The 23,548-nt window shown below is 39.9% G+C and overlaps 1 protein-coding gene and 1 non-coding gene across 2 annotated transcripts; both read left to right on the top strand.

The window, feature by feature from the left end:
• The first annotated feature begins 350 nt into the window (after nucleotides 1-350).
• On the top strand, nucleotides 351-469 carry LOC145400314 (5S ribosomal RNA). The gene has a single exon (XR_013897421.1). It is a non-coding gene; the product is annotated as a 5S ribosomal RNA (ribosomal RNA).
• Nucleotides 470-2,209: 1,740 nt separating this feature from the next.
• LOC145400210 (UDP-glycosyltransferase UGT5-like) lies at nucleotides 2,210-11,900 on the top strand. Its single transcript, XM_080272724.1, has 8 exons — nucleotides 2,210-2,389; nucleotides 3,028-3,157; nucleotides 4,446-4,576; nucleotides 5,474-5,707; nucleotides 7,910-8,074; nucleotides 8,690-8,912; nucleotides 9,327-9,546; nucleotides 11,627-11,900. The coding sequence occupies exons 1-8, from the start codon at nucleotides 2,210-2,212 to the stop codon at nucleotides 11,898-11,900; spliced, it is 1,557 nt and encodes a 518-aa protein (XP_080128850.1).
• Nucleotides 11,901-23,548: the final 11,648 nt, after the last annotated feature.

Here is a 23,548-nt window from a genome sequence, read left to right as displayed (position 1 = left end):
TGTCAGCGATGAGTATGATGGTGGATAAGGTCTCACGTACGCGGTTTGCCACAACCACCTCAACAAAACCGACTATTATCGCGATATTGAGTCATCCCTCCTACATTCAACCACACACTCGAGATATCCACATTTCATAACAAAATAAAGCATTTCGGTGCTATGAATGGGATACTTTTTGTGTTACTGTGCATACCGGCAACTTCTAATGAATTTTGGAACAACTGGCTGAGACTGTCTTAATGTCAAGCCTTTAGACTACCAGCATTGTTTTTTTGTTTTTTGTTTTTTTTTTCTTTTTAATGTTCCATAGTGAGGTATAAACGTTTGATATGAGACTGAAATTAATGGCCAACGGCCATGCCACGTTGAGTACACCGCTTCCCGTCCCATCAGCGAAGTTAAGCAACGTTGGGTCTGGTTAGTACTTGGATGGGTGACCGCCTGGGAACACCAGATGCTGTTGGCATAACGCTCTCCCTACGTGTCAAGTGGGGTTGGTGGAGGATTAGTGCCCCTCCCTGTAAAATAATGAACTCTAAGCCCTTGACCACCCCGTTTGGGATACATGGCGTCTGGCAATGAATGAATGAAAAAAAAAATATTGTTTTATAGATATGTTAAGGGTGACCATGGACATAACTGGAATAATTGCCACTGGATATAAAGAGCGAAATGCAAGGTGGTCAGTAACTAGCACTCCACTAGAACTCATCTCGAGGAATATTATGTGTGTGGAGGACGGCTCATTGTGCTGGTGTGAGCATGAGTGAGGCAGTGGGAGTAAACCATAGGTGATGCCGGTTAGAAACTGATAACATTGACTCAGCCGTCCCCGCAATACAATAGAACTTGGCCGGCGAAGAGAAGGAGCGATGAATATGAACTACCCTGTATTTTGACTCTAATTGTGGAGGTGTTAGTTTTCCCATCATCCACTACCCACCTCTTCTTGACAAACCACCGAACTCCTTTCAGGGAAATACCACCAAGGGAAAGTTCGCTGTTGATGAATCATATTTCTCCTTCATTGCCTGATGTCTCTCTTAATGTGCATAGTGTACTTACTGTGTTTATAATTGGTCAGAGTAGTCTGTAGTGAAAAAAAGCACAGTTCTCTTTATCCTACATACTGATAATTCAGAGAGAGAGAGAGAGAGAGAGAGAGAGAGAGAGAGAGATTTCCCACATAAGGACGCATTTCAGCATATCTTTCGCTAACAGGACCGTGTTCAAGGCGGCATAAGGACTTAGCACCTCTTTCTTGGCGATTTATTATACATATTATACCCTGATATTCTTTTTTATGTAATTTATATAATTCTACTATCGGCATAGTACGTCTCAGGAACATGCAAGAAGATAAAAGAGTGTACTATGCACAATAAAATGCTAAGGAAGAAGTACTACAAAGTCTCCAATGTCGTCTCGAATACAGCTCTTAGTGACGATCGTAGGTGCAAAATATTGTTGAAGGCAGGTTTGCTCCAAATAGTTTGCTTTATGTTGCGTATTATTTTACATCCTATTACTAGACTGAAGGCGCTACGTTTGCTCTTTCCATGATAGTTAGTCTTATTTTATGTACCATTAACCCTGTTCTTACCTCACATAATCTAAACTCTCCTAACTTAACCCAGACAGGCTAACCTAACCTAAACTAACTGAGCCCAAAAAGCAAACCCAAATTAATCTCATTCCAACAGACTGATCAGTCATAACAGGAACCTTTCCTGCCCTCACCTATGCTATCGTGGAAAAAAGAAAAGTGCCGAAATCGATTAGAGTTTTGTACCTGCATAAATGGAGGAGATCCAGTAAGGGTACGTCGTGGTGGGCTCAGTACTGATGACTGTGGTGTGTGTTGTGGCCTCTGGCATCTCCAGGTGTATTTGCTTGCCTGGCCTACCTTAACCCTAACAGGCCTAGTAATCCAACGTAGCCTCATCAGAACGGACTAAGCTAAGATACCAAATTACCCTAACCCAGCACACTGACCTAACTTAACATAACGAAACCTTAACAGACTAATCTAGTAAACTAATCTAACTCAAGATATAAATTTAACCTAATGTAGCCAAACCCGCAACAGACTAAACTATTCTAACCCTTCCAGTCTAACCCAAATCTAATAGATCAACATAACCAAACTCTAACAGATTTTACAACCATAATCGTAATAGGCTAATATAAGACACTCTAGCAGGGTATGCTTTGGTGGGGAACAACACTGGTGGCGGTGCTGTGTGGGGCCGCCGCTGGCTACCCTGAAGTGCGACTGCCTCCCTCCAAACCCTACAAGATCCTGGTTCCCATTCCGGCTATGGAGAAGAACCACTACACTATCCTGGAGCCACTACTCACTGCCTTGGCTCACCGTGGCCACCAGGTGAGGGCGGGTTTTATGTGAAGTTCTTGCAATCGTGGAGTTATTTTATTTTGTTTGGCAAGATTCGCAAGCCTATTTCATACAAACGAAGAACACATTTTTTCTTCTTCTTCTTCTTCTTCTTATTATTATTATTATTATTATTAATATTATTATTATTATTATTATTATTTGGCTACCACAATATGATTCTATTTAATTTTGGAATGACTGATGCCTCGTCTACCGTCTAAACACTAAAAAACTTATTCTAACACAGGAGATGCGAGACGTGGACAAGTACACTACTGGCACGTAAGACCTCCACCGCACCATCCCCTGTAGTAGATAATTATATATGGAGACGAATATATGTTGTTAAGTTTTCTGTCTAGGCCCTGTATAGCCCACTGAATGGGTTTGGGGGATGTCTTTTCATATGACATTAGCCTTCTCCTGACGATTTGTTTAGTTTAAGACAGTCTTTATTTTTATTTATTTATTTTCTTTTTCGGACAGGGGGAGGGTCGGACTTAACCTTAAATAAACCCTTTCAGTAAGAGGGGCGGTTCTAAGTGAAACAAATGCTTCCGGATGCAGTAAGAATGAGCTAAATGAGACGTGACTTGGATTTATGGTGTTAATGTTCCCTGTTTCAGATCGTGAAGCTGCAGGCCTCCATCCCAAAGACCTTCAACCACCCCAACGTGACCGAGATCCTCCTGCAGTTGCCCAGGAACTCGCCTGCCTCAAGGGAACCATACTTCAGCTGCAACGTGGACCCTTTGGGTATCATTATATTGCCTTACTTTACAGTGAGGTATTGGTCCTGTATATTTAACTTATGTCGTGGTCTTAGAGAGAGCTACCCCACGTGGTGGCATAAATATAAGCGGACGGTTCCACTGCTCGGTCATACGACCGTTCTTTAACTACCTCTTTATCCATCAAAAGGAGGACGGTGGAATCCCGACGAAATGCAACGTCAACCTGCAGTCCACTGGGTTCACGTTTCAGATGAGCTGAGGCTAAAATTTACTAAGGACCCATTCCATCCGATAACTTTATCTTGCTACCATCAGCTTCGAAAAGACCATTCTGAGCTTAAAAAAAAAAAAAAAAACTTCATTAACACATCCACAAACACATGTCTCTCCTAAGTCGAATAATATCGACTGATGATAACAAGAAAAAGTAAAACAGTGACTTACAGAGCTCAAGGGGCTAATTGATAACATCCACAAGGTCATAAAATATAGATGATAACATACCTCAGAGAGAGAGAGAGAGAGAGAGAGAGAGTAATTCCCTTGTTTTGTACTTGTCCTAGTTTCACTTTCCCTATTGTTTTTGTCTTTTCCCTCCCTCCTTTCTCCTGAGCCATGTATCACCTGGTTGGAGGTGTAGAGGTGAATTTACCTCTTTTCCCGTATGATTATTTCCTACACAATTTGCGGGCGTTTTATAAATGACCGACAAAAATTCTAGAGGTGTCCTTATATCCCCGCGCACTCAGTTTTAACCCCCTCATTCCAATTATGCATCTTAGGTTTTATTCTTGCTGTATCCAGACGATTTTGTTAAGCTTTGGAGGCAGGCAAGAAACAGTCTCCCATTAACCCCTCTCAACCTAGGTACTCTCACTAAGCTGAATAAAACTGCCGGAAGGTAGTAAGAAATGGGGGGAAGAAAAAGGTTGTAGTGCCGGGGTTAGGAAAGGCCTTCTTTAACCCCTTCCTCAACCTGATTTTTTTTTTTCTCATTAGGTCGAATAAGATAGTCTAAAGATAACAAAGATAAAGTATAAAATACGACATCGGACTGGAGTGGAAATAACAGGGCCGTAACTTGCTGATCAGGGTCAGTGATGCATGTGGGGTTATTTAACGCAAGGGAAATCAGGACAGGCAGGCAAAGGGTTAAACTGCGGGTGTAAATTTTCCCTGAACTATTTTCATACGATGATTTCCTACACAGATGTTCCATAAATGACCCTCAAAAACTCGGCGCTTACTTATATTTTCATACATTCAGTTTTAATAATAGGGCTACTTCCTTATTGATGTCAATGATACAGGTGGGATGAAGCTGCTGGAGGAGTCACGAGCCACCATCAGCAAAAAGTTCTACACCATACCCGAAGTCTTGGAGCTGTACAGGCGCAGAGGGGAGTTCGATCTCGTCATCACCGGACACCTTTTTAACGAAGTAAGTTTCATTGGACTGAGGGCCGTTTTCGAAGCGACACTGTAGGCTTCGTAGCAACAACATTTTAACGAATTATTTTGCACATTACACCTTTAACATTACTCCGTATTTGGTTTTAATACTGATATGGTTTGCATCAGCAATAAAAAGAAAAGAAATAAGAAAACACTGAAGTGGTATATAGAAAACAAATCGCTTTCAAAGAGGCGCTAGGAAATCTGCAAAGCCACACAATACGACCATAAAACGGAACGAAACTCCCGCAGGTAATGAACGTAATTTCTGAAGCACGAAACTTAGACTAAACGTGTTATGGTCTCTCTGGATCATTGTTGACTGAACTGTGTAATGTGGGATGTAGCCTAGGCTAAGGAAATCTAATGAACAGTTGCTCCACAATTATGTGTCAGATAATGTTTGATGTATTCCTCTCTTTTCGCGATTTAATTTCAAATATGCGGTTACTAATGAAGCCAAGAATGGAGGCGTGATCTCCAGTGTCAGTTCTTTCACTATGATGACGCCTTTTGTGATTCATTCTTGATTTCAACACTAGACATTTTTATTCAGCCTGAAGAGCCTCTTCATTTCAAGGAGTTAAATATACCCTTTTAATATCCTTTTATCTTAGAAGGTCTTTCATACACTGAATAAATTCATCCGACAGAAGCAAACATGAAATGTGAAATACATCCTCAGTTTGTATATATATATATATATATATATATATATATATATATATATATATATATATATATATATATATATATATATATATTCGACTTAGCCAGCAACATCAGGCGTACTCCTTCACATCATTTATTCAGCTAACTCAGCCCCAGCACATGGCTTCTCGTTTTCCACAAGATTTTTTTAACATAAATCAATCCTTAACAGATGGCGTTCCCGTTTTGCTTGGGAGTACCGTGCGTCATGCTCGCCACTGCAGGGATCGACCACCGATACAGTGCTGTGATGGGTAATGTCCTCAGCCCCGCATTCTCTGACAGCATCTTGTCCGGCTACCCACAACCTTACTCCTTCTTCAACCGCGTCCGCAACCTATGTTTCCAATTATATGTGGCCAGCTATTGGCAACTGTGGGGGTTCTTTCCTATTGTCGAAAAAGAGGTACGTGTGATTATCGTAGATGCAAATTTCCTTCTTAACCCTCCCATTATCCGGACAGCTCTAATAATCTACTCTACCCAGTGCCATGCGATTTTACATAAATGAGTATAGGAGCTGGAGAATGTTAGCTCTGTCACCAATTACAGTCTCATACTCGAAACAACAACAGTATATTTACATACATAGATTATTTAGTGTAGGAGCCTCAGAGTGTAAGTACTATGACCATTAACTGCCATGCTCGAAACACGTCTACCATTGTGTTCTGGCTTCCCACAATCTTACTTGTTCAACGGTGTTCAGTATCTTTGCATCGCTATACACATGGTCTGATATTAGCAGCTATGGAATTTTTTTCCTATTGTCAAAAAAGATTTATACCCTCATTTGAAAAACACCTTTACTGGGATGACACAACAGTTTCGACTTGACTTGCATGCTTAATCAGGACCTGTCACAGTAAGGGCGGTAGCTTGTCTGGGTCAAGGGTCTGTACTCCCAGACAGATCTGGGTGACTCAACTACAACAGCACCGTGATATCATGACAATCAATGGTATAATTTATTCAGATGTAAGTTTCCTGTATTAATTATGAATTGACTCCATCAGATACGTTTATGTGAAGCTACAGAATGTGGTGAATGTTTTTGGCGTATCCGATAGAGCCAGGATTCCGGGGGCTTGAATGATGAGTGAATGGAAACGTGGCCCATTGAACTGGGCAAATCTGGGCTGTCTGGACATTACTACTCCTCACCCTGCCTTAGGGTGGGAAAGGAGGTCCGGAAGATGATGATGATGATGATGATGATTTATTTAAGAATATGCTTCTCCATGCATGATATTTCCTTACAGTATTAATGTTTATATAACCTTATCTGCCTAGAGACTATATATAGATAGATAGATAGATAGATATAGATATAGATATAGATAGCTAGATATATATATATATATATATATATATATATATATATATATATATATGCTCCTGCTACACTATTTCATTTAGATTATTATAGTGCAGAACTATTTGTGGTAGGTAGTGGCGACCATCATCCACTCACTTGATGTAGTGCTGCCTACTTCCTTAGCTTTTTTCATTCTTTTTCTGTGCCTGCCCTCCTCTCTTCCTATTTCTCCTATCTTTCCTGTCACTTCTTATTTCCTTTTCTTTCCTTTACAGGTGGCTTTACATTGAGTGACAAGCCAAATTGTTTCCTGTAATCCAAGAAACCATTTACAACGCTGGATGGTAACCATATAACCAAACCATACGTGCTCCTTACGTGTCAACAAGTGGGTTGGTGAAGGGTTGGTGCCCCTCCCTGTAAAACAACTAACTCAGTGTCAAATGGCCACCCTTTAAGGGATTATGGTGTCTGGCAATAGATAGACAGATAGAAGATCCTACTTTCCCCTAGTTTTTTGTTTTTGGAGGCTGCATCCATTTTTTCCAGTGCGTAAAGTTTTATGAGCTGAATATAATTGAACAGAGATGAGAATGAAATATAAAATTCCTCACACTACTGAAAGAATAAAACAGGTGTGCGATATTACATTCTTGATCAAAATCGAAATAAAAACTCCGTACCCAGTCCAGTGACTTTATGTAACTATGCATGTCCCTTCCAGGTTATATCCACCTACCTTTATTACTCTTTATCTTATTACATACGCTCTGTCCATATTGTACCATGTGGAAGAATTGTACTTCCATATGTATGTGATAGTAATTTGGAAGACACAGTTTCTCCTAAGCAGACTAATGACTATCGACTGCCCAAGGGTTGTTGACGCAGAAAATCAGAATGGATTTAAGATTTACGAAGGGGATGTCCTACAATATCAGCCTTCCTTCCGCTATACTTTCCATATACGGTTAAAATTTTCCCAGTTGAGGAAGTTAGGACGCTGAGCTATAAAAACATTATACACACTAAGATGATACATGCATATATGAGAACAATGAGCTCCAAAATTATGTCCCTTTGCCTGAAATGCAGAAAATATCATGTATATATTAGCTTTGTGTATTTAGTGCAATAGTAAATGATCTCCTGTATCTCTGATATATGTAATCACTTTTATAGGCTATAGTAAAACCACACCATTCCCTTTGTCCGTCTGGGTAATATACAATTTGAATAAATATAAAGATGTAGTTTTATTAAATGAGAACGATCATGTCTCTGCCGCAGCTGTCGCCACACCTGCCCGACATCCCACCCCTGACAGAGCTGGAGAGGAACGTCAGTCTCATGCTGTCCAACTCGTACTTCAGTCTGACGAACGCGGTGCCTCTTCTCCCCTCACAGGTGGAGGTGGCAGGCATACACTGTCACCCGGGACAGCCTCTACCACAGGCCAGTTATTAGTGTTGTTGTTGTTGTTGTTGTTGTTGTTGTTATTGTTGTTGCTGTTATTATTATTATCATTATTATTATTATTATTATTGTTGTTGTTGTTGTTATTATTATTATTATTATTTTTTATTATTATTATTATTATTATTATTATTATTATTATTATTATTATTTTTATTTTTATTATTATTATTATTACCGGGTATTATTATTTTCATCAGCACCACCACCTTCATCGTCCTCATCATCATCATCATCATCACCATCATTATCATAACTACTACTACTACTACTACTACTGCTACTACTACTACTATTATTATTATTATTATCATTATTATTAATATTATTATTATTATTATTATTATTACTTATACGGATGTCTGTTGGTCAAAAATCCACAGTCAGAGTGACGACCTTGCCAGGCACGTAGATTTGATCCCCAAGAGGTGATTCATGACATTCCGATCATGTAGTGCCATCAAGAGAAGTAGAGTACAGTAGACTGAACCAAGGGAGCCCAACCTCAGGACCTTACACCTAGAAGAGGGTAATTCAAGACTGATGATGATGCTAACCCTCTTCGTTATTCTTACCGTATTCTTGCCACCACAGGATCTTCGTGAGTGGGTGGATGGCTCCGGTGAAGCAGGCGTTGTTTATTTCAGTCTGGGCACTGTCGCCTTGGGTAATGGTATGCCCGCCTCCTACAGACGCCTGTTCCTCGACGCCTTTGCCTTACTGACGTATCGAGTAATCTGGAAGTTTGAGTCTAATCTGGAGGACGTTCCAAGTAATGTCCTGGTGAGGGAGTGGCTTCCACAGCAAGACCTGCTGAGTAAGTGAGGGGTTGTAGATGTTATTGGCAGCTCCATTACCTGGTTATAGTGATGCCACTACGTGAAGGTGTATCTCTCCAGCACCAAATAGAGGGAATATGAAAAATACGAGTGTCATTTATAAGGATGTTTTAATTCCCACAGGAAACAGGCTGGCATAGATTTGAAAAGTATAAAGTGAAAGCAGTGGAATATCTCGCTTGAGACATGTATGTAAATGACCCATGTGTATTCGGTAGCTGTTTGAGTGAAGATGAAAGTATGTGTAATTCAGTCTCATGCACAACATATCAGCGGTCCAATTTATCCCCGCGTGCAAGTGCTTGGTATTTGTATGAGAGAATACAGACGTATATACAAGGGATCTTATAAACAACATATAAGCTTAAGAGACTTTCTAAACACTGCCCCAGGTGACCCCCGTGTGCGAGTGTTTATAAGCCACGCGGGAATGTTCAGCACAGTGGAGGCCGTCTACCACGCCACGCCAGTACTCGCCCTGCCCATCTTTGCTGACCAACCTCGCAATGCCGACAACTTGGCAAGTCGCGGGTTTGGTCTGGTCTTGCACTGGGAGCATCTCACAGTTGACCTCATCGCTGACACCATCATCCAACTTGCTGAGAATCCCAGGTAAGTGGAGCAAAAGCAGATTATTTTTGTAGCATCATGGAAAGAAATATTTCGAAACATTTTGAGGGCAGTGCTAACTACAACAGAATCTCTAAAATGGCAGGACTGTAAATCAGCGTTATTTTCAAGCAGCAGTTTTGTGATCAGCACCTAACTTGATCTCAAACCCTCTGATAACGGGTGGTCATTGGATGAGCCAACACTAAACGCCATTTCCTTCCCCTTACCTTGTGGTGTAGCCCAAGCAAACGAGAGGTATTGCAGTTGGCTGGGTCATATTCTAGGTGGCTCTGGAAATTTCATAACACCTCTTCCTCAGCAAGTTATTCTGCACATTATACCACGACATCGACTTGTTTGTTATTGAAGCAAGTTGTGTCGGTATTATAACGCCATGAATAACATAAAAGAGAATGCTAACTCATATGGAAAATAAACCACTAAGGAAGAGATGCTCCGATATTTCCTATGCTACCTTGAATAGGCCCTAAATGTGGATGTCCAGCAGACACTATACGCCCAGCAGCTCGGTGTAGGTGCCGTGCTGTTCGTGCTCCGTGTTATTGTGTTCATGTCATTGGGACCAGCACAAGCACAACGACAGCGGCTCTGTTGCAATTGTGTGTCATTAACTGTAATTCTATTGATTATGACGACACAGTGCTGATCAGACGATATATATACTGTATATATATATATATATTTTTTTTGCTCACCACACAGATTTCCACTTTGCTCCGTTACTCCACACTGTCAACATTTCCTACTAAGAGTATGGAGCTCAGACTCCAGCACTGCACTGAAGGAATGATATTCCTGACTTTTATATATATACGGATTATACATTCTAATATTTATTTGAAAATGATATTATCCCTATGGTCGACAAGAACGAAATTGCTCAGGTAATCTCTGGGTGTATCGAAATACGATTAACAGCTCCTTGTACTGGGGTAGGTATAGTGCAGACCCGCCGCCCAACATTTGTGTCACAAGCACAGAACCATCGCACCATCCAAGACATAGAAAAAAGAAGATTTAACGTGGCTCTCTCTTAATCTTCTACTTCATATCCCTAAAGAAATGAAAGACCCTTGCTCCAAGTTCTCTCTCTCTCAGTATGGATATGGGAAAATTGGTTATATTTATGGTGGAATTCCCCCACCCTTCATTATGCCATATGAATCGCAGAATTACCACCCTGGAATTAATTTGTCCCAGTCTGAGAACACCTGCTGTAGAAAACTATTGTCCTGGAATTATGAATGTTGAAATATGTTGGATGTTTTTCTGACTCAGCCCTAAGTATCTAATAACATACAGTACGTGGTTTAACAGAAACATGACCCTGACAATTATAACAATGAACACTAAATGATTCCAGGAAAAAAATAAAAAAGATCAAGAGCATCAGCTTCTTCTAAATAGTAACACGAAGTCATCATTGTACGTCAGTTCTCAGTTTACATAAATGGATATTAGAATGCTTGCGTCTAAAGGGTGTGTCGTGTATTTTCTTAAGGGTACAGGTTCAGATATAACATAACGCTCGTACGTAAGGGATTTGTGAAAATGAAAAAATATTTTTGAGAAATCTCCTTCAGTCAAAGATTTAAGTAATAGGGACTGTTTTTGACATAAAAATGCCGTATAGCGGTTTAATTGCTAAAAATATCTGAGTCATGTTGCATGGGGAAGAAGATTGTTGACGATGTTATTATTTTATGATTAAAATGAGAAATCATCTTTATATATATATATATATATATATATAATCCAGATGAGAAAAAAAATCCAGTTGATGGGCACACAATTTTCGCCTTAAAAGCAAAAAATCCTTATGCGTGACATGGAGACATTAACCTACTTTTCACTCTTGACATGCTGAAGTAATTGAAACTTCAGTAGAACATGTCACAGACGCTAGTACCACGGCCAGACTCTTCATGGGGACTGTTTGTTAAGCCTGTCATCACGAGAGATGTGTCCTTAATTAAGTGTCTTCCTATAACAATAATTAACTAAGAACGATGTCACTGTATTGAAAAGATTTGGCTTTTTTTTTCTCTTGGTTTGGTAGGTACTTGAGAAAAATCAGTGAGGGCAGCCGACAGTTGAGGGACCAGATGGAGTCGCCCCTGGAGCGTGCGGTGTTCTGGACGGAGTATGTGGCTCGTCATCGTGGGGCGCCGCAACTCAAGTCTCCCGCCGCACAGCTCACATGGATCCAGTTCCTGATGCTGGACGTGGCAGCCCTCATTCTGACGATTTTACTTGCGTTCGCAGCCATCTTGTTTTATATCCACCGCTGTCTCACCGATAAGCTCATCCGTCGCCAAAAGGGAACACAGTGATTGTTTTACTGAGACACTCTTTAGACCCTGGCTATACTTACTTGTGCAGACATCTTATTCTGTCCTCCATTGCCGGGAAGACAGTGAAAGCATAACTTGGCTGAGCAGCTTACTTGTACTGCTCACTCCGTCACTTCACCTGAGCCACTGCAAAGGAACACAGTGATATACAGTAGGTGTAATTACAGTCTACATGTTATGATGACGTCACTGTACTTTTATTTGCTTCGACAGATATCAGATGTTTTGTTATCTCGACGTTGTTGTGGGTGCTCTTCTCACTTCTTGTGCAGGGCTGATGTAGGTACTCCTTTCACTTCTTGTGCACTCTTCTCACTTCTTGTGCAGGACTTGGTACTTTTCTCACTTCTTGTGCAAGCTGATGTAGGTCCTTTATTCCTGCTTTTTTTTTTTTTTACATATAGCACATTTGTTCTAGATTGACCAAGATCCCTAACCCCTTACAGCTCATTTGATGGCCAGCTGTAGTTAGACTGAAGGGTCGATTTGACTGGTAATCAACTATATTAATTCCTGCCACAAGACTGAAGCTGATCCAACTTCATGCAAGCACGACTTACAGTTTATTAGGCAGAATTGGCCCAATTAGATCAGGTGAAAGCAATCAGACCACAGTGCGGTACAAAGACTAGTATGTAATGATCAATGAGATTACAAAAAAAAAAAAAAAAAAAGTAATTGTAAGAAAAAGAAAAATTTTAATATCAAATGGTTTATTTGCAGCTGATGACAGGTGTTCGAAGACATATGGTAGTTATCATTACATGTATAATTATACAAAATTTTAATACTACTTTGCCACTAAGTCTCCAGTCTGAGACATTCTACTGAAAGACAAGCAAAGGCGTGCTTTGATTTCGTTTGGGATACAAGATGTCCTCCAGTCGCCTCCAAGTCTGATGCAGTGGGACAGATAAGAGCCTTAGATGTGAATATACAGTATATACATGTTTCCAGTGTTCAATGGGGAAATCCTTAATCATTTAATTTTAATTAATCCGTATATTATATTTTACTATATGAAAAATTTCCACATGTAACTATCCCTTTGCATTAAACCTCGAGAAGTGACTGAAGGTGAAATTTGTACATAAAGAAACTGGCCTTTCATACTCTAGTGACCCAGACACCCCTCCCCCCTCCGACAAATAATATTATTAATAATAATAATAATGATGATGATGATGATGATGATGATGATCTCTTCAATATATGAATGTATAACACGAAATTAATGTTTTTATTTTACGGTAATTACATGTTTGCTTCATACCGGTAACCTTCTTTTAGTGTAAGTCAACAATGTCCATGGGAGACTCACTTACTGTTACATTCTCTACTTGTACTGGAATCACGTTACTGGTTTTAATCGTTTCAAACTAGCACTGAGTTGCTGCCTCGAAGCCGATAGTATCTTTACAGTTGATAGAGGTTGGATAATTATTCCTTAGATTTTCTTTTCCCCGTGCCGAAGTTGTTTCAAGAAAACTGTACAGATGAATAATTATGCAATTTACAGAATGATGCAGAGAAGTTTTAACCCAGTTACGAACAGCATGTTCGTTCGGAGATCATACATGTGAAGTGCGGCAAGTGACTGTAGCTTAGGAAGCGACCTTGAGGACCGGCTCCTCCACCTGCTTGCCATGAAGTTAGTATGTAGTATGAATTCTTTTTTTGTGGTCCAAATTAAAATGCTTCACTTTAATTGATAATATAAATTACATTCTGTTGCGAATTACCGACATACTGCAATCCATTGGTATATCAACGGAAAACATTTTGTTAGGAACCACTAATCAGTAATAGTTTATTTTGTTGCCATTGTAAATTCTAGTTCATTTTCAGGGTTACTAATGAATCCAAAGACTTAAATCATAGTTACCTATCTCTACAGACTGACTTATCTGACAGGTTACCCTAAGGCAAAGTAAGTTTGTAGAAGATACCAATACAACTACGCTTATAGATGGCTGGGTTTAATGTCTGGTAACTCATTGTCTGTCGCACTGGTAGTAAGGTTGTTTTGATTTCTGATGGACAGTTGTTACAAAATAAGTAAAATATATACCATGTATGCATTCAAAATAACAGCATAGCAATTTTACGTGTAATTACTCCCCGATTTCTTCCGTTAAAAGAAAAAAAAATGTAAGATGATATAATGATGAGCTGAACGAAGGTGCTAGAAACACGGAAGTTTGGGGAACCGCTTTATAATTTACCAGATTATATTGCACAGCCTTAAGACATTGCTTTATACTCTCATCAGTTAAGGAGTATCCCTAGCACCTAATTACCAATTATATCAGTATTTCGCACACGGATATTTTCTGTTATTTTGTGCAGTTTCTATTCAAACGAAAGATACAAAATATAAGGCAATAGTGACAGTAATAAAGAGCAACATGTCACATTAATGGCTAAAAAGAGGTGCGAGAAAGCCTCCTAACACGACGTGAATATGGCCCCGTAAGACCTTTTGTCAAGATCCTTTACCTTACTCTGCTCATTACCTTGAACTGAACATAGAGTTGTGGATTGCAACTGGTGCGTATTGTATTCTGGGAGTGTGTTTTCCTTGTTATGTTCAGATTACACACCGGGAGACGTTTTTTTTTTTTTTTTTTTTTTTTTTTTTCTTTTTTTTTTTTTAAGGTGGCAGGATGAAAGGTACTGACCGCGCAGCCAGAGGGACGCAATGAAGGGCGTGGGTAGAGTTGTTCGGTACTGCCACGAAAATATATATATATATTTGTTTATTTGTTTATTTATATATGGAGATTTGCAGTACACAGCAGAATGTTATAACAAGGAAGGATACTCCATGACATTTGGGAACGAGTGAGTAATGTTAGCACACACAATGCTAGCAGGCGACTGTCGGCAAAAATTTGCTCATGATGGTGTTACGCTTGCAGTCGCTGTTACCAGCACACCGTCAAAGGGATCTTGCTAAGTTAGTCAACATTAACCACATAGATAGGACTCTTGCTTCAGTAAAACATGATAAGAAACTGTTTACCCGAAAATGATAATTGTTTCTTACATATTTGTTGTTGCACTATGAGTAAGAGCCTCATTGGCTATTAAAGGAACAGTCTGGCTTCACACACCCAGACATTCGGAACGCAAAGCGTGTTCTCTGTACAAAATAAATTATAATCATTACAAAATGCTAAAATTAATGCTCCATATACAAGCAGTCATGCCTTATAATTAATGAAGAAAACTCTGAATCTGTACATTGAGTTATATCCTGATCCGTGATACAAGCCAGCGCGGTTATGTTTAGTGAACTATCTGTATTACTGACCAGTATGAGTTAATTAAATACAATTCAGAAATTTGTTTTATTGCCAGTTGTAATACTTCTCAAAACTGTACATTCTTATACTCGGTGATATCACTATTAAACTACAAATTGGGAAATGTTACTTTCACCTCAAATATGTACACAAACCATTCTGTATCCAGTGTTACGTTTACCCTACAACCTGTCATGTTTTTTGCCTATTATATGACTTCCAGATCATAAACCAGGTTACTTGAACTTTATATAAAAATTCTTGACTGCATGATCAATTGATCATTCTAAACCATGTGTCGATACATCTCTGTCAATTATTATCTATTTGTCGTAAAAAATATGTGTATACTTAGGCACCATTTGAAATTTTCCTGAACTGAAGAATGAAGAAAAAAATTGTTATGGAAGAAGGGTTTTGATGACGCAATGTGAGTACCTGGTGTATTAGATCTGGTTAAGGAGGATGTCAGCTTAAACCAAATGAAAGACTTCGGGGCAGTGATGGGCAGTGTGCGCACACACACACACACACACACACACACACACACACACACAAGCGAGTGCGCGCATATACTTGAACAATGAAAGACTTGGGGACATGCAGGACCTTAAACTCACAATGCTTAGTTCTAGACACTTTCTCACTCACTCTGTCAAATTTACTATGGTAATAGGAATTTCATATATATATATATATATATATATATATATATATATATATATATATATATATATATATATATATATATATATATATATATACGGTAGTTTAGGAGTCTTTGTAGTACCTCTTTCCTCAGCAATATGTTCCGTATCTTACACCGAAGTTTTTCATATTCGTGTGTTATGTATACTTAGTTGATATCGCCACAGCTTGAGACAGCAACATACAGAAGTATTAAAGTGTAAATTGCAAAATATATCGCTGGGAAAGATGCTTTACGTCTTGTCCGAGTCCGACCAAAGATACAGCCCAACACTAATAAAACTGTTTGAGAGGTGAGTCAAAGTCTAACGTTAGCATTACAAGTGTGGTACTTTTTTTCCATCGCCTCCTGGCAACGCGAGGGTTCAGTGTGGATGTGCTGAGTCTTAACATTATAAAAGCATTCGTTGCTTTCATGTTTTACGAGTGCAAGCTCCATATATATACTCGTATATGCATACAGGAACACAGTATTTACAATGTACACCTCTCCTTTCTGATGGTAAAAGGGACTGATCGCAACCGGTATTATTCGGACATATAATAAACCCTTTCACTCAAATGGTATCTTTCATTTATTCTCACTACCTTAAGATGGTCTGACTCCTCCTAGCGAGCGAAATCGGGTGGTAAAGAGTTGAGTGGAGGTTGTTTCTAACCTCGCCACTACAGCTTATTTCTACAGAATTAACAAAACCGTCATGTGGTAACAAGAAAAACAAAAGTTATCGGGATTGGAGGTGTGAAACCGTGGATTGCACAAGGGAATCAGATCACCTGTAATTGACCTCATTATCTAAAGACTTGATGGGAGAAGCAATATAACCCTTTTACTTTATTATTGACTGCAGTAGGGAAAGCGAAAAGCAATTAGTCAGTTCCTATCACCAAAAGATTTTGCCTGTTCCACGCACTCGGTTTTCTATAACAGCCGAATGAACCGTAACACTTAGGTGTAGTGGGTCTTTAGCTATGCATCATTTTTCGGCAAGCACAGCCTTTCAGTATGTATTAGTGATACTCTTATGAGAGCAGTTGTCGCGGCAGATTATTCTCTTTTTCCGTGTGGCAGTAATGTGAAGCACATCAGTTGAGAAAAGTACCAAAAAATAAGCGCACATAGCTAGGTCTTTGACGTAAGAGTTAGGATTCCGAGGTTTTAATACTGTGTAAATGAATGTTCGGTCTCTTTCACTAGCCATGCTATTTGTAGTTGTCTCGATTTCGCGCATTCTGTTTCCATATTTTGTGGACCCTATTACCCTATCCATAGTTGGGAAAATGAAGTCAAAATTATTATGATGGCGATGATGGCGACGATAACGTTGCTTGTGGACAGTGATGGTAACGGATGTGCAGTTTCAGCGTAACTTATTTATGAGCCTCCACGATACCAGGACCAAGATCGAAGCACCTAGGCACTTCGTCACAGCAGTAGGGATTGATATACTTGCTTTTCTTCCCTCACTGTTTCTATGTCTCTCTCCGTCTGTACGCCTATTGTTGATGTCGCTGCCTCCATTTCTACCTGTTCCAACGGTAAGCCCTCTCTTGTCTCCCACCTGAAAATAGGAGTAAATAGGTAAATAACAGAAGATAATAGTAATGAGCGGTAGAGTTGCAATACACAGAACTACGAGTATAAAAGATAACTGTAAGAAGGGATAGTGTGGGGAAATAAACAATGTCATTTATAAAGGAAAATTGCGAGACATTTTAATTTTGACTTGAACCACAACATCCCGACACTGAGATGCTGTTTCATTTTCTTCAGTTTATTGTAACAAAGCAAGTCTAAAGAAAATAATCTTGATGTATGTTTCCATTAGATAATATTACGAAAAAAATTAAGCATTTGTTATTATTTATAATGGTATTGTTGCTCTTGTAAATTTAATGAAGAATTCTTTAATCGTTTGTAGAATTATCGAGGTCATCAATGAAAGTATAGTATTGATGTCATTATTTTTCGTTTCATATCTAAGCGGACAATGTAAGGAAGAATTTAATAATATTCAGGGAAGATTTTCTTAATTATCAGTATGTAATGATATTAGATGGAAAAATTTTTTATTCAACGACCTAAATATTATTTATTGGGAAGATAAAACAATATTGACACTATGTTAACCGTCTTCAGGCATGAACAGAGAAAGGAACACCGTACTGATATCATAGTGAACATAATGTCCTCGAAATTGAAAGATTATAATAACTGTGTTATAGAAGCACATCGTAAACAACAGATATTTACTTTGGTGTGATTAAGTTGAAAGCGGTCAGCAATCAGTCTCAGCTCCTTCCCTATTTGCTTCATATCCTTCTTGTCATCCCCCGTAGAGCCTTTCGCTTCCCTTGGCTCCCGTTTCCTTCTGCATTGAGGCTGCTGCTGGGGAAGAGGCCATGAAAGCTGTGGCAGGCTGCGTGAGTGTGTGAGGTGTGTGTGTTGTTGGTGGTGAGGGCAAGCGAAGTGGTGTGAGTGAGTGAGATGAGAATGGCTATGGTGCTGAAAGGAAGAAGAGTGCTGAGAGTGTGTGAGATGAGAGTGTTGATTATAGTGGTGAAAACTAACAGTAGAAGGGTGTGGGTGTGAAGAACGTTGGGAATCGCCAGTCTTCGTTTGTCGTTCCAGTCTGTTCATGTTTCCCAAATCGAGTTTTACTGTCACCTTCTCCACTTGTTCGTCTGCGGGCGTGAGTGGTGTGGCTTGAGGGAGTATGGGCGAGGATGCGATGTGAAGCCTCTCAAGGTGGATGGTATGGCGTGGGTGGATTGTGTGTATGGGTGAGACTGGAGGGGTGTTGCTGAGGATTACATCGGGAAGTGACACCGTGCCTGTAAGAGACAAAGACAATATCGGTATGCTGTTAACTTTGTCATCACTGGAACACTTCTACAAGTTCTTTTCAGGCTAATACTATGGAATTTTATTCTACTATGGGTTGGCATAGGATCCTTGGAGGGCTACAGGTGCAATCAATAACCCTCACCTCGTCGGAGTAACTCTGAGATTCTATCCCAACTAAAGCCAGATGGTTTTTAATCACCTGAGAGTTAGTCATAGGAATCTGGGTATGTTAATATGCTAAAGACACCACTTTATAATTTAAACATTTCATCGATCTTTTTACTGCACATGGCAATTGCTATTAGCCACAATTAATTCAGTACAGTTATCAGTTTGGGGGATGACGATGGAATGAACGTGGAAGTCAGATGCAAATTAACAAACCGTTTGTGATACTTGGTCACACACAGTAGGTAGTGTTAACGGTAGTATCCGAGGGAATTAAAAACAGCTTAATATTCTACGATGACTGTGATTTTGAGGCAAGGAATTTCTTCAATATATAACAAAACAAACCAAAGCTAAATGCCCACAAAAGAACCAAATCGAAGTCAGGTTAATGACCGTGCGCATTCCAGTCCAGACTAAATGAACAAATAGCAATACACAGTACGTTGTTACAAAAAGAGGTATTTTTAAAGAATTATATATATATACTGTATATATATATATATATATATATATATATATATATATATATATATATATATATATATATATATATATATATATATTGTGTGTGTGTGAGAGATTCATTAAAATATTGATATCGGTAAAAAAAATAAAAAACGAGTCCTTTCTTGTACTCATGTATCCAGCACAAAAGCAAAGTTCGTCATATGTTGGAATAAATTTCCAAAAAAAAAAAAAACAGTTAAGACATTTGAATGAGGGGTGTGGTGTGGTGTGGTGTAGTGCAGGTGTGTGGTGTGGTGTGGTGTGGTGTTTGTGTATGGCATGGGGTAATGTAGGTGTGTGGTGTGGCGTAATGCGGGTGTGATGTAGTCTGGTGCAGGTGTGTTGTGTGGTGTGGTGCAAGTGTGTGGTATGGTGCGGTGCAGGTGTGTGGTGTGGTGTGGTGGAGGTATGTGGTGTGGTGTGGTGCAGATATGAAGTGTGGTGTTGTTCAGGTGTGTGGTGATATGTGGTATGATGTGGTGCTGGTAGTTGGTGTAGTTTGGTGAAGGTGTGTGCTGTGGTGTGGTGTGGGGCGTGTGTGCTGTGTGATGCAAGTTCGTGGTGTAGTGTAGCCTAGGTGTGTGGTGTGGTGCTGGTGTGTTCGTATTGGTGTATGGCGTGGTGGAAATATGTTAATGATATAAGCCTTTACGCACGGTGAGAAGCATATTTTCTGGTGATGCAGATATGGTCGCGGAATCCTCACAAAATACTGTGCACTGCAGTGTCTGCAACGTGTGAGTTTGTTATATGGAACATACTACACGTAAGGCAGGTGTGTATGTGTGTGTGTGTGTGTATGTGTGTGGCTAAATATGAATGGACCCAATTCTGATACTTTGTTGTGAGTGAAGAAACTTATTTATTAGCAAGTGTCCTTGTTTGACACACACACACACACACGGCAGAGAGAGAGAGAGAGAGAGAGAGAGAGAGAGTTCATACTAGGCGACCCATGTTATATCTATCGCCACGAGTAATTTTTTTTTTAAGGCAGTTATCTGTTCTATATCCATTAGGTGCCGTGTCGACTGTGGATAGTAGATTAATGTAGTGTGTGTGTGTGTGTGTGTGTGTGTGTGTGTGTGTGTGTGTGTGTGTGAAATGCACGAAACTTTATACCGCACGTAGGATTTGCACATCAACAATATTATTAGTGCTTACTTAATGTGCATTATTTATATTCTTTGAGTTATGTATAGTTTTTCTCTCAGTAGCGAATGAAAAGTACCAAAACTTCCAGATCACTGTCACATCGAACAGACATGCATATCGTCTCCAACCTCCTTTTTTTTTCCTTTTTTTTTAACACCATGAAGTTGAGCATAGAATTTTCCATTGTTTTTCACTGCTATGTAATTTAAAAGAGAAAAGCCATGGACGAGAAGTGTTTTTGAATTTGATTTAAATATCTATAGGAAGGATGATACTACTAGGTCTGTCAAGTTGTCTGAAGCTGAAATAATACCGGTATGTCTCCACGCTACATCATAAAACAAAAAAAATTACAACCCTTTACCTCTGGGATGTTGATGTGTGTTCCTGAAGTTCATTTGCGAAACACAGGCGTCACAGACAAAACAGGCAGCAGCAGTATATTCACTATCAGTCATTGCGGGGGAGTACACGAAGGGAACTGCACTGTGGACGAGTAAGTTTAACATCGTAAGTCACCGAAACTGACCGCCAATCTCTTCCTTAAGTTTACTGTCGCGTCCTTCACTTCTCGCATCACCCACAACACTGAGCTCCGCGCGCTACTGTGTTTCCTCTTGTTTCCCAGGGCGGAGGGGAAGAGAGGGGAGGGGAAGGGAAGGGGGAGGAAAGAGAAGGAAAACGGAGGGGAAGGGACGGGAGGCGGTAAGGGAGAGAAGGCGGAGGGCCCCTCCGACTTCTCTCCCTTACCGTTCCCTCCGGGAGGGGACGGAAGGAGGGAGGAGGGAAGGGCAGATGGAGGAAAGAGGAAGGAGAGGCGGGGGGAGAGAAAAAGAGGGATAAAGGAGGGGAGAGGAGGGTGCGCAGGCTGGGGACAACCTGTACTGCTGCGCCGCGTCGGATTCCAAATTTTACGGATTAGCTTTATTTCCCTTGCCCTCCTGGCAGAGTCTGTACACTCAGAACGAGCAACAAGTATATTTTTTTTTCTCTCGGGAATTACGTACCTTATAGCAAACAAACTATGGGTGGAAAATCTGTAATGGATATCTATCTATGTCCCTCTACCGTACTTCTTCCCACCAGCATCATTTAGGTAGGCGGGGCTAACCTCTGAGTACTACGCCCCGCTTATCCAATCAGTGACGAGGACCCTTCCAGTGCGTGTCCGATGGTAAACAATAACAAATTTATCCACATGGTTGTTGCTGGTCCAATGCGTCCTTGATTGTCGACGCTGCCTCAGATTTGTCTTTCCTTCGTGTGTGTGTGTGTGTGTGTGTGTGTGTGTGTGTGTGTGTGTGTGTGTGTGTGTGTTGAATTTAATGACAAGCTGGGTCAGGTGTATAGGAGGAAAAGAGGGTCAGTTGTCTTACTGGAGTGGGAGGTCAGTAACTTTTGTGGAATGGAGGATTAATTACGGTAGTCGAAAAGAGGGTCAGCAATTTTAGTGGGAAAGTGGGTCGATTTTTCAGTGGAAAGAGGAGTCAGTTATTACAGTAGAAAGACAGGTCAGTTATTTTAAGGGAAAATAGGGCGAATTATTTTGGTGAAAAGAAGGATTAGCTAACTCTGTGTACAAGAGTTACTTATCAGAGTAAATGGTGGAGCAATTATTACAGCACAAGCAGGGTCACTAATTTTAGCGCAACTGTAGAATGGAAAGTCAAATACCTCAGGGGAAAAGAGAGTTAGCTTCTTTGCAGACAGGAAAGTTAGTTATAATAAACCGGGAGGCTAAGTTATTATAAGGGAAAGAAGTGTCAACCCCTTCACTCTAATGACATCTTTCCTGTTCTAAATCAGCAACTGCCAGATAATTTCTTGCAGTTTTGTAGCATACTCCTGCAAGTGAAGGGGTAAATGAAGCTATTTCTAACTCCCCCAATTAGAAAAGTCCCCTGTAGGCTGAATAAAAACAACGTTGAAAGAAACTAGAGAAAAAAAATGTGTCGTGATTTAAGACTGGAGGAAACAGAAATGGAAGGCCTAGAACTCAGAGACAGGTTGGGAGGGAAGAAGCCTTAGATGATGCAGATAATGTGCCTGACTAAAGTAAATACAGTTATGTTGGGGGAGGAAAGGCAAAAAAGAAGATTGGAAGTAAGTATAATATAGTATAGGAGAGAGAGAGAGAGAGAGAGAGAGAGAGAGAGAGAGGGGCAAATATAGAACAGAGAAGTGGGTAAATATTAATACCATGGTCAGCATTAGTTTGGCATTCATTTCTAGCTAACGCCAGATTATTTTATTCATCTGAGTGTCATAGGAGCCTGATTAAAATTAAAGTCACCATTAACCCTCTCATGGACAGGAGGACTTCAGAGCTCTCTTCCAGCTAACGTCGGTTGTTTATATCAGCTGGGAGTGAGTACAAGAGTCTGAGAGATGCACAAAATACTAGAAAGTCGTAAATTGAGTGGACAGAAGCCCCTTATTCTGAAATGATTTTCTCATGTAGCGTTATTATATTGGGATAGTAAAGATGCCTCAGTATAATCATAAGCATGATTTTCTTTATATCATTATCCACACACAAAAAAAAATCTGACAGAATGAGACACTAAGCAAAATTTGCCTAGTTGAATGGGCCGCATTCCCATTCCCTCACCATTCAAGGAAGCCCTGTTCTTCCTGATGGTCAACAACTTGTGCCGCACGTAGCAGCACACTCATATCTCCGACAGAATCAGTCCAAAGACAGGGATGTTCATTTACAATTTACTAGTACCATATTGCATATCATCATTACAACCTGTATCCAAATGTCATATATGTCTCAGTTAGGCGTGTCCTGTTTATACTGAGGTAATATAGTATCCATTGTACACACACACACACACACACACACACAGGGTGAAGGAGAGATGGTTCAAGTTCCATGTCCACACTGGGATAGATTCTTAATCATTTCCTCCGACTGGATTTAA

Source organism: Coenobita brevimanus, chromosome 51, assembly GCF_032717465.1.
Source record: "Coenobita brevimanus isolate Jiangsu-jjx chromosome 51, ASM3271746v2, whole genome shotgun sequence".
In the NCBI taxonomy this organism is placed as follows: domain Eukaryota; kingdom Metazoa; phylum Arthropoda; class Malacostraca; order Decapoda; family Coenobitidae; genus Coenobita; species Coenobita brevimanus.
The sequence above is the reverse complement of the archived record's forward strand: the minus strand, read 5'-3'. Positions and strand labels throughout refer to the sequence as shown.

Excerpts from the sequence above, each read along its gene's own strand:
- LOC145400210 (XM_080272724.1), top strand. The coding sequence starts at position 2,210 with ATGCTTTGGTGGGGAACAACACTGGTGGCGGTGCTGTGTGGGGCCGCC. Across the intron at positions 3,158-4,445 it reads CTGCAACGTGGACCCTTTGG|GTGGGATGAAGCTGCTGGAG; the intron begins GTATCATTATAT and ends TCAATGATACAG. Across the intron at positions 5,708-7,909 it reads TTCCTATTGTCGAAAAAGAG|CTGTCGCCACACCTGCCCGA; the intron begins GTACGTGTGATT and ends TCTCTGCCGCAG.